At 38.1% G+C, this 15,487-nt stretch overlaps 1 protein-coding gene across 1 annotated transcript in view; it reads left to right on the plus strand.

Moving 5' to 3' along the window:
• The window catches only part of LOC126263189 (ubiquitin carboxyl-terminal hydrolase 34), a 524,696-nt gene that overhangs the window by 394,527 nt on the left and 114,682 nt on the right, over positions 1–15,487 (plus strand). Inside the window, exons 38-40 of the mRNA XM_049960250.1 lie at positions 3,341–3,505; positions 11,819–12,001; positions 12,347–12,493. Coding sequence (XP_049816207.1) covers positions 3,341–3,505; positions 11,819–12,001; positions 12,347–12,493 — 495 coding nt within the window. The remainder of the gene's footprint in view (positions 1–3,340; positions 3,506–11,818; positions 12,002–12,346; positions 12,494–15,487) is intronic.

The following is a 15,487-nucleotide window of genomic DNA, read 5'->3' on the forward strand; positions in this document are numbered from 1 at the left end:
TTGAACAATATTCTAGTACACTGTGTGAACTCTTTATAGGTTCGTTGCACTATCCCAATACTTTCCCAGTAAAACATAGCCAGCCATTTCACCTTCCGTACAACTCACTGTTGTGAGTTGCTCACTCCATTCCATGGTTGATATAAGCATTACACCTAGATATTTGTTTGGAAGGGCAAGAGTCATTTAGCGTACCATTAGCACTGTAGTCTAATGTTACAGGTGTGCTACTTCTGCCTACTTCCATGTTGTCAGTTTTTATTAATGATAGTAATAAAATGTAACTACCTAAGTACCCCACAGTCTCAACTGGACCTAAATTTTGATTCCCCATTTTGACAGTGTACACAAAGTAAAAAGATGGACCATACACAGTGAGTCTTACTGCTGCCATTGCTTTGTCCTACCATAAGTAGTAGGATAGTCAAAGAAATGGCTCACCTTACAGAGTGAAAAACTAGTTAAAATGCAAACTTAAATTGCATCCCTAAAGAAACAAGAGTAATCATGCTAATACTTTGTCACTATGAAAGAATTTGCCAAATCTTTCATGTGATGTGCAAATCATTGCTCTAGACAGGAAAGTGTAAATTGTTGCAAAAATAAGAGAGAGTACAGAAAATAGAGCTTGAAGATAGTTTGAGTACGACTATGCATAGTTTGTTGTTTGACTTGATTCAGAATTCTAGGCCCAAAATAGCTGACAAACCTTGTGCTTATACTCTTTCACCACCAATCTTATGATCATATATGTATCACTCATTTTTGTTTTATCAACAGCAATACTCATGATAGTCTAGGAATCCACAACTTGGGGGCAATTATAGTCCCAAATGTTTTTCACATTAAATAAATGGTAGGTGAAGTTTAACAGTGATACTCCTCTTATAATATATTTTTGGCATTTCAGTCTCATGAAACATAAAATAAGGGAAAGCCGACCACTCACATTTAACGAACTGATGTGTGGAGTTTATAAACACCTAACAGGAATCACTATTCACACTAGCTGTTTTCCTAGTAAACATACACACAGCAACACAGACACCCAAATGCACACTCCTGTGGTCATAGCATGTCTCGCCGTGTGCGTTTACGTGCCTGCATTGTTGTGTTTATGAATGTGTGTATTTTCACTAGAAAAAGAGTAAAAGTTCAAAAGCTTGTGTGAATAGTATTTTCTGTTAGGTGTTTCTATGCTTCACACTTCAGTCTGCTAAAGGTGAGTGGTTCCCTTTCCCTTAATGTTTCACATTGTTCCATTCAGGGATTTCCATTATTGTTATTCAGTCTTGCATAATGTACTTGTAGGCATTTCAGTCTCTTAAGTCACAATGAAATTCATACTGTTACTTTGACTAGAATGAGTGATGTATAGCTTCTCTCTTACACAGTCTTCAGGTTGTTTGTTATTTGTGTGCAGCATAACTGATACATTTCATCATTATATGTCAGTATTCATTGACGACACCTATGAGAGAGAAACATATGGTTAAGTTCAAATGATTAATAAATTGCTGTTAAAGTATTTCATTATAAACCATATTCTTTACATAAAATTTTCTGGCAGTTAAATGAGGAGTACTGAGTCATAGAGTCAAATTTTACTAACCAAACTACTTACACATGTTTCAGAACAACAACATTGTAAATGTGCTGACAAAATATATTTCCACTTGAAATATTGTACTTCTGCTGCCATTAATAAAGTTAGTTATCCCAACATCTAAATACCCCAATAGAAATGTTCAGAATGAGTAGGAACTACTAAATGAGCTTTTTTACCATTTTGTTGTGCACTTCATTTTTATTTATTACAGTTTTGGTTGGTTGGTTTAAAAGAGGGGGGAAGGGACCAAACTGCTAGGTCATTGGTCTCTGATTACAGTTTTGTTCATTTGAATGAGTCTTCACCTGTTACAAAATCGGTAAAAGGTTTCAGTAGACAGATGAGGTGTCATGATGGTCAGCACAGATTTTTGTTCATTCTATTTGTCAATATATTTCTTCCTTTTTTTCTGCATCTGTGTGATTACTCCGCAATTCATGATTAAGTGACTTGCAGAAAGTTCATCGAACAACCTTACAGCTACTTCTGTACCATTCTACTATTGAACAGTGTGCAGGAAAAAAAAAAGCTTTCTGTGCTAACTCTGATTTCTCTTATTTTATTATTATGATCATTTTTCCATGTGTAGATAGTTGCCAACAAACTGTCTTCACACTCTGAGGAGAAAGCTGATGATTTAAATTTCATGAGAAGGTCCTGGCACAACAAAAAACGACTTTATTTTAATGACTACCACCAGCTCCTTTGAACTTGTTTGATGATCTCCAAGAGTCCTATCTGATGTAGATCCCAAACCATTCAGCAGTACTCCAGAAGAGGACAGTCAAGTGTAGTGTAGGCAGTCTTTTTAGTACACCTGTTACATTTTCTAGTGCTCTGCCAATAAATTAAAGTCTTTGGTGTGCTTTACCCACAATATTATCTGTGTAATTGTTCCAATTTAAGTTATTCAAAATCACTGATTATGTAGTTTAGTTTACAGCCTGTAGATTTGTGTGACTTACTGTGTAACCGAAATTTTGTAGATTCCTTTTAGTACTTGCAAGGATGACTTCACACTTTTCATTAATTATAGTCAATTGCCGCTTTTTGCACCCTACTGATATCTTGGCCAAATTGTTTTGCAATGCATTTTGATCATCTGATGGTAAACCACAGCACCATCTGCAAACAACCCAAGACGGCTGCTCAGATTGCCACCTAAATCATTATAAGGAACAGCAGAAGGCCTGTAGCACTACCTTGGGGAATGACAGAAATCACTTCTGGTTTACTTGATGATTTTCCATCAGTTACTACGAACTGTAACCTCTCTGACAGGAAATTACATATCCACTCACATAACTGAGACAATATTCCATAAGCACACAATTTCACTATAAGCCATTTGTGTGGTACAGTGTCAAAAGCCTTCTAGAAATATGGAATCAATTTAAGCAAACGATTTCATTGCTTCAAGACAGGGTAGACAAAAATCAATTGTTGTATATCAGTGCATATCACATGATAACCACGATATGAGCTGTAGTATCAAATTTGTGGCGAAGTTTTTGGTGTTAATTCTTTTATGTCTATCTCGCCCTCATCTTCAAACTTTGAACTGCAGTGAACGTTACAGTTGCACAACTAATTGACATCTATAAAGTTAGGCACCAGAAAACTGGTGCACATAATTCCCTCAAATAAGCTTCCTTTTTTAAAATAATTTTTGTATGTAAATTACTTAGCATATATTGTGATTTTTATTAACTAATGATGATTTATTTACAGATGGAACATGGTGCTAAGGCACATTTGAAGAATCTGACAGAATACTTCAGTTTCTTTAATGAATTCATCAAAATGGGGGAAGAAGAAAGTCAGTTTCTTCTCTCTGTACAAGCTATTTCAATGATGGTGAGCTTCTACTTAGGTCAGAAGTCACAGCAGGAATACGTAAGTATCTCCTCCTCTTCTTTCCACACCCAACTGTAGCAAATGCTAGTCATTTATTGTAAGACAACTCAGTGCTTCCCCGCTACATATAATACCCAAATAATAAAATTTTATAAGAATTCAAAAGTGAAACATACTTAACTCTGTAAATGTTTAAGATGTATTTACTGAGAATTAACAAGGTTTTCACTCAGTGTCAGGTTTTTTAATTGAGAGATCCCTCTTTTAAAAAAAAATATGAGAGGAAGGGAGGTTCTGTACTTTCAATTTCCATAAATAAACTTGTGACAGGACTATTCATATCTCCGGAAGGCTGATAGAAGATATAAAAATGCTTTGAGTAAAGAAATAATGTGCAATCATTGCACTGAACAAAAAATAATACATATTAGCAGTGAAGTTACAGAACCAGTTGATAAGTTTCTTTAGTTAGAACATTTGAAGGTGAATCCAGTTGACAACAGAAGAAACAAACAGATTAACTTTAAATGTGAACATGTTAGGTTAGGCTTTACTGGTATTGAGATCAAATGAAACAACGAATTTGTACCAGTCACTGTTTATTTTTATCCATAATGCGTTTCGAAGGCTTAAACCTTCATCAGGTCGATTTACATGTGTTAGTATGACATGGGTGTGTTGTATTAAAATTTTGGTGTGCCAGTGGTCACAGATTCCTTTCTCTGTCATACACATCCCACATAAACTGTCATGTTTTGTAAACAAAGATGTTGTCTTCAGAAACAAACAGGTAACAACCAGTGGTCTGTAGCGCTTTTGGAAAACTAAATAGAACTTTCAAAACCAAATTCCCATGAGTTTGAAACATGAAGTTAATTACCATCATGCAATAGTTTTTACATACAAGAATGAGACATGGCGTTTTAACTTGAAAAACATTTAGAGAGTGAGGGCTGCCTGGCAGAAAGTGATAAGATGCATATTGGGAATTACTAAGCTAAATAGCAAAACAAACAAATATACAAGGGGCAATCAAGTGAACATGATACAGATGGAAAAGAAGTAAGTAAACTGTTTATTGTTTCAAAAGTAATCACCATAACTGTAAAAACATTTATCCTACTGCGAGACAAGACAGTCAGTGCCTTCATGGAAATATGTTTTCAGTTGCGATTGTACCCAGATATGTAACCCTTCGTCCAAAGCAAATCAATATCCACTGATGTCTTCTTCAGGGCTCAAAAATGTGGAAATCGTATGGGGAGAGAATAGGACTGTGTGTGTAAGTGCTTCCCAGTGAACTTTCTGCAGCATAGTCAAAATAGCCTTGACAACATTCTAGCCCCCCAACCTGTTGTGGTTTGTTCAGAGTACGCTGCAAGAGTTTCAGTGGGAAGCTCGTGCACATCCTCCCTATGTTTCCAGTATCTCCCCATGCAATTTCCTTGTTTTTGGATCCCTGAAGAAAGATATACATGGGCATTGATTTGCTTTGGACAGAGAGGTGCACACCTGGGTGCGGTCATAGTTCCATGGGCAACTGCAAAAATTTTTCCGTGTCATGTTTCACAGTGGGATAAGCCTATTAACAGTTATGGTGATTCCTTAGCAGTAATCCACGCACTTTCAAATCGAAACTGAAGAGTTTCCTCATGGGTCATTCCTTCTATTCTGTTGAGGAGTTCCATGAAAAATTAAGCTGATTCTTATGTTATATTGTTGACTGTGTTTACTGAAACTTATGGCTTGACTTTTTTTGGATTCATAAACATTTTATTTTTATCTGTTATTACTTTTTGTTGTAATTTCCGTACTGACACGTTCCTTGACCTTGGAGATTTGCTCCTCAATTTGGTCCTATGGAACTTGACATATAAATAAATAAAATAAAATAATAAACAGTTCCAGAATGAAATTTTCACTCTGCAGCGGGGTGTGCACTAATATGAAACTTCGTGGCAGATTAAAACTGTGCGGCGGACCAAGACTTGAACTTGGGCCCTTTGCCTTTTGTGGGCAAGTGGTCTACCAACCGAGCTGTCGAAGCATGACTCACGATCCCTACCCACAGCTTCAATTCTGCCAGTTCCTCATCTCCTACCTTCCAAACTTCACAGAAGCTCTCCTGCCAACCTTGCAGAACTAGCACTCCTGGAAGAAAGCTTATTGCAGAGACGTGGCTTAGCCACAGCCTTGGATATGTTTTGCAGGAGAGCCTCTGTGAAATTTGGAAGGTAGATGAGGTACTGGCAGAATTGAAGCTACGGGAATGGATTGTGAGTCGTGCTTGTATAGCTTGGTTGGTAGAGCACTTGGCTGTGAAAGGCAAAAGTCCCAAGTTCGAGTCTTGGTCCGGAACACAGTTTGAATCTGCCAGGAAATGTAATGATAAACAGTTCACTTACTTTTCTTCCATCTGTCCCATTTCCATTTCTCTGCATCAAGTATCATGGAAAAAACTGGAATCGAATCTGCAATTGTGACTGCAATTCAATGAAATGGAAACGTATTGCTACTTACCGTAAAGAAGACACATCAAGTAGTAGATAGGCACAATTAAAAGACACTTACATAAAGCTTTTGGCCACAGCCTCTTCCCACTCATACACTATTATCCCTTCCCCTTCCACTTCCCCACCAGATACCTGCTTTCATCGCATGTGATAGCTGCATTCTGGCTTGTGATGCTGGAGTTAGCAGTCATGTGAGCGTGAGGTATGCTTGCTTGTGTGTGTGAATGGTGTGTGTGTGTGTGTGTGTTTTACTGATGAAGGCTGTGTCTGAAACCTTTTAATTGTGCATGTCTGCAACTTGATGTGTCTTCTTTATGGTAAGTAGCAATCTATATTTTCCTACATTGTTGAGATTTCTACTTGGAGTTTCCATTGCTTGAAATGTAAATGGGAGAGACATGTGACCAGCTGGAAGGATACTAGATAGGCCAAGGAAGTTTTGCTCTTAATTTACAGACACAATAAAAGACAGAAATCATGGTTTAATGGAAAGTGGGTAGATGACATTAAAATAACCAGGAGCAACATCAGTGTTTTTGGCTGAAGACCTTAATGCATGGAAAAGTCAAAAGGAAGCTATTAGCTATCAGTAAAGTCAAATTACTGATTATGATGAAGATTAAAATTGTAATTATTTGTCAGACAAGTCTGGAAAATAAAGTGAGACTCATAATGTAGAACAAAGAACAAAATAATTTAATGTAGTGCAGCAAATATGATGTGAATGAAATCATTTTGGGTATTAGGCAAGTCGTTATGAAACATTAGAAAAACAAAAATGCTGACATTTTGACCAACATTGCAGTGGTCTGCTTCAGGGTGACTAACTGCTGGAGCCTGGTTATGTTCTTTTTCTGTATGCTGCCTTCTTTCAATTGTCATCTGGCTACTGATGCCACATTCTGGGTGCCTATTGGACAGTTTAAAATGAAGATTGCTGTTGAGCAATGGCTGTATGGTAGGTTATTGCCTATGCTATTCTGACAAGTGATTTGTAGTCAATAACAAACCACTACCTTGTACCAGAGGTAGTGTTATCCTGCAGCTTTCACTATCTGTGTACATAGCACAGCATTCTTTAGTGCTCAGTGGTGGTGTAACTCCACATGTAAATACCTAATGGTGTGCATCAATTTCTTATACACTGTATGTTCTAGTTTGCTGCTAGACAACCTTAGCTCGCTTGATTAGTGATGCTGACAACCACCAACATAATAAAACAAGATCTGGATAACTTTTCATGGGAATGGATGTAGGTTAAGAAAAACATATTGTGAACACTGAGGTATAGTGAAAATAAAACAAACAAAGAACCTCTTCCTGTTGCTCGCTAACCTTATTTGAGAAGTATCAGTGACTGTGTAGGCAAGATACTGTGCCACAGAAGAATTAAACCAATGTTCCAAGTGGCCTGAAGATCCAAGATCTGTTGATGCCCAATGAAGTATTCTGTAGTTGCTCTCCATGCAGCAGGTATCTATGGGCTTTGACTTGAATGTGACGAAGTTTATGTTGTGAAACCGAGAGCAATCAGAACTCGCATGTCAGAGCACGGAAGCTATGTATGGCTAGGGCAACATATCAGCTGCAGCTCAAAACCACCAGGATTGCACCGATCTACTGATTTTCAAGAACCTCTAGTGCTTGATCGGCAACTGTGGATTCAGCACCAAAAAATAAGAGGCTAGTGAAATAATTAAATGCCCTATCAGCATCAACAGGTATGATGGCTATAAGTTAGCATCGATTTGGCTGCCAGTGATCCCATTCCATCGGACCACATATGTTCGGCCACCAACATTTGCTTGTGTCCCTAGTTCAACAGTACAAACCAATGTCCATAAGAAAACTGCTGTGTGGCATCAATGTCTTGCTGATGGAAAACACTATCCTTGAGTACAAGCTGCTGATTCATTATTACCTATCAATCACCTGCCAGAATAGCACAGCTACCATACAGCCACTCCTCCATAACAATCTTTACTATGAATTGTCCTATCCCAGGAAGTAATGTCTGTAGTCCCTTACAACCAGAATAAGACAGTGTATAGGGGAAGACCATCACCAGAATCCAGCAATTTGTTGCCCTGAAGAGGATCACTGAGAAGTCAGTTGAAACTGCAACATTTTAGTTGTTTCAGTTTTTCATAATGACTTGGTCTAATAACCAAAATGATTTTACTCAAGCTGACACTGGCTGTGGAAGCCCAAGAACAAAAATATAATACAAATGTCTATCAAACTCTGATTCTTAATACATACAAGCATCCAGCTGCAAAGATGCAAAGCAGCTGTTCATGAAAGAGGTATTGTGCACTGTCCAGAATGTGAGTGTCATGCAATGGACCAAAAAGCAAAACACCTTATAAGTGAATGCACAATAACAAGGGGACAGAAAACTTCATGAAGGCCTGTTTACAAAGGCTATAGCTTGGTTAAGTTATCTGAACGTGATATTTGTAACCACTCTAAACATTCATGCATGACAAGGTGAAAGATAGATGCTGCCAAAGGGGAAAATTAAGAGAGACCTATGGAGAAAAGAGAAGGAGCTGTATGAATATCAGGAGCTCAGATAGCAAGCCAGTACCAAGCCAAGAAAGGAAAACTGAAAAATTGAAGAAATATATGTGAAGTGCCATGCAAGGGAAATAAGCTTGAAGGTAATATTATAGAAAGGGAAGAGGAAGATCAATTGGAAAATGTGATTTTGTGAGAAGAAATTCACAGACTTGTGAAAGACCTAAGTGGAAAAAAGGCCCTTGGGATAGATGATATTCCCTTAGAATTATAGGAATCCTTCAAAGAGCCAGCCAAGAAAAAATTAATACAGACTTGTGAAAGACCTAAGTGGAAAAAAGGCCCTTGGGATAGATGATATTCCCTTAGAATTATAGGAATCCTTCAAAGAGCCAGCCAAGAAAAAATTAATCTATCTGGTGTGTAAGATATATGAGACAGCAAAATACTTCCAGGCTTCAAAAAGAATGTAATAATACCAATTCCAAATAAGGCAAGGCCGTTGGGTGTGAGTATTACCAAATCATCAGTTTAATAAGTCATGCTAGCAAAATACTGATATGACTTACTTACAGAAGAATGGAAACACTGGCACAAGCCGACATTGCAGAAGATCAATTTGCTTTATGAAGAAATGTAGGCATACAAGAGGAGATACTGACCCTTTCATTCACATTTGAAAGTAGATTAAAGAAATACTAACCTACTTTTAAAACATTTGTAGGTTTAGAGAAAGTTTTGTCAGTGTTGACTGGAATACACTCTTTGAAACTCTGAAGAAAGCGGGGCTAAAGTACAAAGGGCAGAAAGTTATTTACAATTTATACAGGAACTAGATGGCATCTATTATAATTGAAGGGTGTGAAAGGGAAGCAATGGTCGAGAAGGAAGTGAGGCAGGGTTCTAACCTATTCCCCGGATTTCTGAAACTAATAAACATATACAGTGACTTTTGTTTTTTGATGAATGGGAAACTCAAAAAAAAAAAAAAAAAAAAAATTCTCATACCTTTTCATAGGTGTTCAAAATGCCCCCCTTGAGATACACGGCATATGTCAATTCAGTATTCAAATTGTTCCCACACTGCACCAAGCATGTCTTGAATTACAGCTTCAACAACTGCTGGTACGCAATATCTCAGTTCATTCATTGTTATTGTTATTGCTAACAGAGGCACATGAACAGAATCTTTTATAAATCCTCACAAGAAATAATCACACACAGGCAGGTCTGGTGACCTTGGAGGCCAGTAAAGCAGGGCTGAATCATTTGGTCCAGTGAGACCAATCCATCATTCAGTAAATCTTTGATTTAAAAATTCCCACACTTCCAGATGTCGGTGTGATGGTGTCCCATTCTCTTGGTAAATGATGTAATTCAAATCAGTCTCCAACTGTGGGGAAGAAAGTTCTCAAGCATATCGATATATGTTCTTCCTGTAACGGTGTTCTGTTTTATGGCGGAGTGTCAGACACTCAGGGATGGCCTGGTAATTTGCCTTTACACAAACAACTTGTTTCTTGGAATTGTTCATGCCATCGTCTAATGCTCTGTGCTGTAGGAGGATCTACACCATACATAGAACGAAAGTCACAGTGAACAGTTATTTTTGACCTGCATTGCACAAAATGTAGAACACAAAACTCTTTCTGTTTCCCGACACCATTTTTACTAGAACTGAAGTGGGCGCACACTGCTGCTACCTAACAGGAACCATGTAAAGCTCAGAGTTTGCTCTTTCCAACAGTATGTTGTTCATGCACAAGTCTCAAATAACATAAGAGAGTTTTTGGTTATAGATTCTTATGTGGCTCTAATTGGAGCTGTTCTGATGTGACTCTAATTGGCGCTGGTTCTGGCAAGATTGCGTCATCAGTGATTTGGTAATGAGAATCTGAGTCTACTCTAATGCCTGTGGAAGGAGTAAAGCAGGCTTGTGCGAGACACTTTACAATTACTTTTTCACCAGATGAAAAAATGTGAGATGTTCAGCATCAAAATTGCAGTCCAGTTGTGGATCACTGCATCATTCACAGTTCTTCTTGGGTGCAACTGTTGTGTTATTGGGGGTTGAAGAAAACCAATAATCAAAAATTGCAATATCAGTGACTCTTCTCAGTTTGTGCAATTTATCAAACTACAAATGACTGTGAAAGGCGTCATACATACGTGCCTTCCTTGTAAGATAGACAGAGGTGTCCGCAGGTGTGAGATAGAACCTCCACAATCTGACTGCATTAAATTCATTAAGCCATTTGTGATAACAGGCTTGGATTTCACAGGACCACTTCTCGTCAAACTTCCCGAAACCTGTTCCAAAAGTATGTGCTACAACAAGAACTATCCACCTCAAACTTGTGTTAGGTAAGAGCTCGAATAAATTTTTGATGGCCTTCAGAAAATTTACTGCAAGAGAGGACTATCAAATAATATTTATTCAGACAAAACAAAAATGTTTCAAACAGCAAACACAGAACTGAAAGACTTTATTCATATCTTTGGGGGTGCGAGGACAAGTCAGCACTTCATTCACCAAGGTGTCTCGTATAGTTTATTACACCATGGGTGGCTTGGTGAGGAGGCTGGTGGGAATGTGTGGTACGTACAACTAAATGTTGCTTCAGGAAGGTTCTGGGAAACTTGCTAGTAGATGAAGAAACACTTAGGACTTTATTCCTAGAAATAGAAGCCACCATCAACTCATGACGAATTGCAAATGGGGTCAGGAGCACTGACACCAGTTAACATGACCACACGCACATGCATGCTGCTCTTCGACAAAGTATAGTACGTGTGGTGATTTGTTTTCAGCAGCAGCAGAAATGTTGCAGCTGTATCAGGCCAACCCAGACAGATAAAGAAGTCGTTTGGATTGTTCTAATACAATTGCAACATTTCCACTGCTGATAAAAACTAATTCACCCTTCACAAACTCGATAGTATCTCAACAATCCAGTGAAATGGAGAAGTTGGAACTTCTTTGCATAACTGATAAATTTTCTACAGCTGGCTCGATAAAAGATTTTCTATTATATTAAAATTGCTTAGTGTTGACTAACAAGCATATAGATGAACTTGTTGTGAGATAGGAATTTTTTAATTTATTCATTTTTCTCCCTATTCAGCATGTCAGCTATTATTGTTTGAATGGGCCTTATATTTAGGTATTTTTATGTGCTATCTTTAACTTTTAATGTTGGAGTGCTTATGTTCATAACCCTTTTGATATTGGTGTAGTCCTTGTCTTGTTTAGAAGTTGAGACATATTAATGTCTAATTACTGTAAATTAACTTTTAAATATTGTTTCATTGTTAAAAGGTGGAAGTGGTGAGTGAAGAGGAAGATGAAGAAGAAGTGATACCATTGCCAACAGACAAATACAAACCTGCCTCTCTTGAAAAGATGATCAGCTTGGTTGCCATACTTGCAGAAAAGTCAAGGGGCTCTGATCATCTGCTAAAGCTATCTACGTCTGATTTAAATGCTATTGCAGGTGGAAAGGTAATTATTAATTAATCATTTTATGTGTGAAATTATCTTACTGGCTATGTTCGTTACTGTGCCAGTGATTTAATTTTCCAAAAATCATGGAGTGTAACATTCAAAAATTAATGTTACTGCACCATACAGAAATTTTAAACCACTTAGTAATGTACCAAATTGTTATATTTAATTGCCATAGCTGATCGGTGATCATACACAGTGTGTTTTCTGCTCACCAGCTTTTTCATTCATTGTTGTACATGAGATTCATTAGATGCTATTACTTATTGTAAATGAGTTTCATAAGATACTGTCATTTCTGTGGCATGAATAATAATAATCTCAATGTGTGGCTTTGTGCAGGGGTTTCCATTTCTATATCAGCAGATCAAAGATGCTATTAACCTCCACCAGACACGAAATCTGATCTATGCTCTCTGCCGCTGGAATGAGAGGCTTGCTGTCCACATTGTAGCTATGATTTTCCAGGCCATAACGAAGCATTCTGAGGTAGAGTAGAAGATCAGGAAACAATAGTATCTAAAACTGCCTGAGTTATGTTTTCAGTACATGTGTCAATAACTTCAATTAAAAGTTTGCATGCTATATTGAAAAACCACCTGCTAATACCATTGTAAGAGTTTTTATTCATTTCTTCACTAACTGTTTCTGTGTGTGCCATTTTAAAGTCATTGTAGTAATTTTTTGTGTTACATATAGTCAGTTAAATCTTGTTTGGTCAGATATATCTCTTCTCCATCAGAAATCAAATGAATGATAAATATATTTCCCCAAAGCTAACTGTTAAAGACAAAAGGTAAGTTTTCATGTTTTATGCTGTTGATGTTTTGAACACACTAAAAATGTTTGCTTCTTCGCTTTTATTCCTATTAGTTTTTATGGATGAGAGAACTTATTGAACTTTTGTTGTATTTTTAATGAAACCATTGTAGCACCTTCACTATCACTTGAAAAGGAAACCAGTAGCCACTCATGGCATATGGGCTAAATGGTCATAAACACTTAAAAATTCGCACACTGGACTCGCATTCGGGAGGACGACGGTTCAATCCCGTCTCCGGCCATCCTGATTTAGGTTTTCCGTGATTTCCCTAAATCGTTTCAGGCAAATGCCGGGATGGTTCCTTTGAAAGGGCACGGCCGATTTCCTTCCCACTCCTTCCCTAACCCGAGCTTGCGCTCCGTCTCTAATGACCTCGTTGTCGACGGGACGTTAAACACTAACCCCCACCACCACTTAAAAATTCCCATTGAGATGAGATTTGTTGAGAGTATAGACAAGTTCAGAATCTATCAAAATAGAATATGATTGTTTCAGGCATAAGGTAGAAAAGTAGATTTATAAACAAGATACTATCACAAATTACAGGATTTTGACTCTCGCAACTAAATGGATTTTCGAATGAAAAGGTGGATTTCATCAAGGAACTGATTACTGTTGTTTTATATTGTAGCAACAAGGTTTCATGCTGCCGATGCTGGAAGTATATTAAGGGAAAACATGGTAGATTCTCAGATCCTAATTTGAATTTCCAGGTCTTAACTGGTCTTAATTTCTGAAAATCACTTCCTAACAGATATATATTATTTAATCAAGACATTCTATAATAAAATAAAATACAAGTATTGTGTCGCTCCAGGAAAAACCCAACTTTTATGCATCCTACACTAATTGAATTCAAGGAAAATGATCTTGTAAATCTTTAACACAATAACTGTTGTTTATCTTATAACCTACACCCCCACCCCCAGTGCGCACGCACCCACCCACACACACACACACACACACACACACACACACACACGCACACACACACACACACACCAAATATAAGTTTCACTACTTCAGTTTGGGCTGCAAAAATATTAAATTGTTTGCTTTGCCTGTTTCTAAAGCAGAAAACAAGTTACCTAATTGCAATTTATCATGCATTAGTTCAGTAACTGTTCAGTTCCAGGTTGTTTTAAAAGATTATTCATAAAAAATAGAGAAAGAGAGAGAGATACATTAATATAAATATGGACCATATATTCTACAGGGTGAAAAGCATTTAAACTGACAAACTCTGGGAGGCTGTAGGGGACATGAAAACAAATATTTTTCCCTAATGTCATTTTTTCCTATGAGGAGTATTTAAACCAGTAGAGGAAGATTTCCCTGGCGGCAAATTAATTAAACCAACAAACACTTTTCCATTTTTTTATGACCAAGAGACAACACATTAACACAACCCAATTTCAGTTACAGTAGATTTTCAAAAATGCCTCCATTGACACGTAAACAAAGGTTACACTGTCAGATCGTGTTCTGTCATATGGGCAAAAACCCCAGGAGTATCCTGAATTGTTTCTTCTGCTGCTGCTACTATCCGGGCAACCAGATCCTCTTTTGGTGCAACAGGAGTTGCATAAACAAGGTTGCGCATCTCTCCCCACACAAAAAAGTCCAGAGGGGACGTATCTGGGGATTGAGCAGGCCATGGTACAGGACCACCTCTGCCAATCCACATTTCTGGGAACAGTCAGTCCAGGAATCGACGCACACAATGACTGAAATGTGCCGGCGCCTCGTCATGTTGGAACCACATGCGTTGTCTTGTAGGGAACGGGACATCTTCCAGCAATTATGGCAATGTTCTGGCGAGAAAATTGTAATAGTGCCTGCCATTTAATGGCCTAGGTAGCAGACATGGCCCAATTAAACAGTCCTCAACAACACTGATCAGCACATTAACGAAGAACCGCACTTGATGAGTGCTGGTAACTGTGGCATGTGGGTTATCCTCTCTCTAAACATGCGAATTGTGCATGTTGAAACTTCATCACACCCGAACGTTGCTTCATCGGTAAACAACACAGAGGATGGAAATGTAGGATGCATTTCACACTGTTCCAGGTACCACTGCGAAAACTGTGCTCTGGGTGGATAATCAACTGGTTCCAGGTTGTGGACACGCTGTAAGTGAAATGGACATAACAATTGCTCTCGAAGGACTGTTCTTACATTCGTCTGATTTGTCCCCATGTTAAATGAAATTGCACGAGTGGTGATTGAAAGATCCTGTTCCACATGCTGCAAGACAGCTTCCTCAAATTGCAGCATTCTTACCGTGCGAGGGCGTCCCTGTCCAGGTAATCTGCTAAATGACCCGGTCTCACGCAGACATTGGTACACGGCAGCAAAGGTCGTATGGTGCGGGATATGGCGATTAGGGTATTGTTGTTGATAAACCCCCTGTGCAGCTCGTCCGTTGTTGTGGGCTACGTAGTGCGCACCAACCATATCAATGTACTCACTCCAGGTGTATCACTCCATTAGTAAACAGAGACAATGCACTACTACACTGGTGGACAGCAGTTGCCTACAACTGAAGAACGTAATATGCCCTCTAACAACTGAAGATCGTAATACAGCCTCTAACAACTGAAGAGTGTAATATGGCATCTTCTGGCTAAAATAATCCTCATAGGAAAAAATGACAT

This window comes from Schistocerca nitens, chromosome 1 (assembly GCF_023898315.1).
Source record: "Schistocerca nitens isolate TAMUIC-IGC-003100 chromosome 1, iqSchNite1.1, whole genome shotgun sequence".
Classification (NCBI taxonomy): Eukaryota; Metazoa; Arthropoda; class Insecta; order Orthoptera; family Acrididae; genus Schistocerca; species Schistocerca nitens.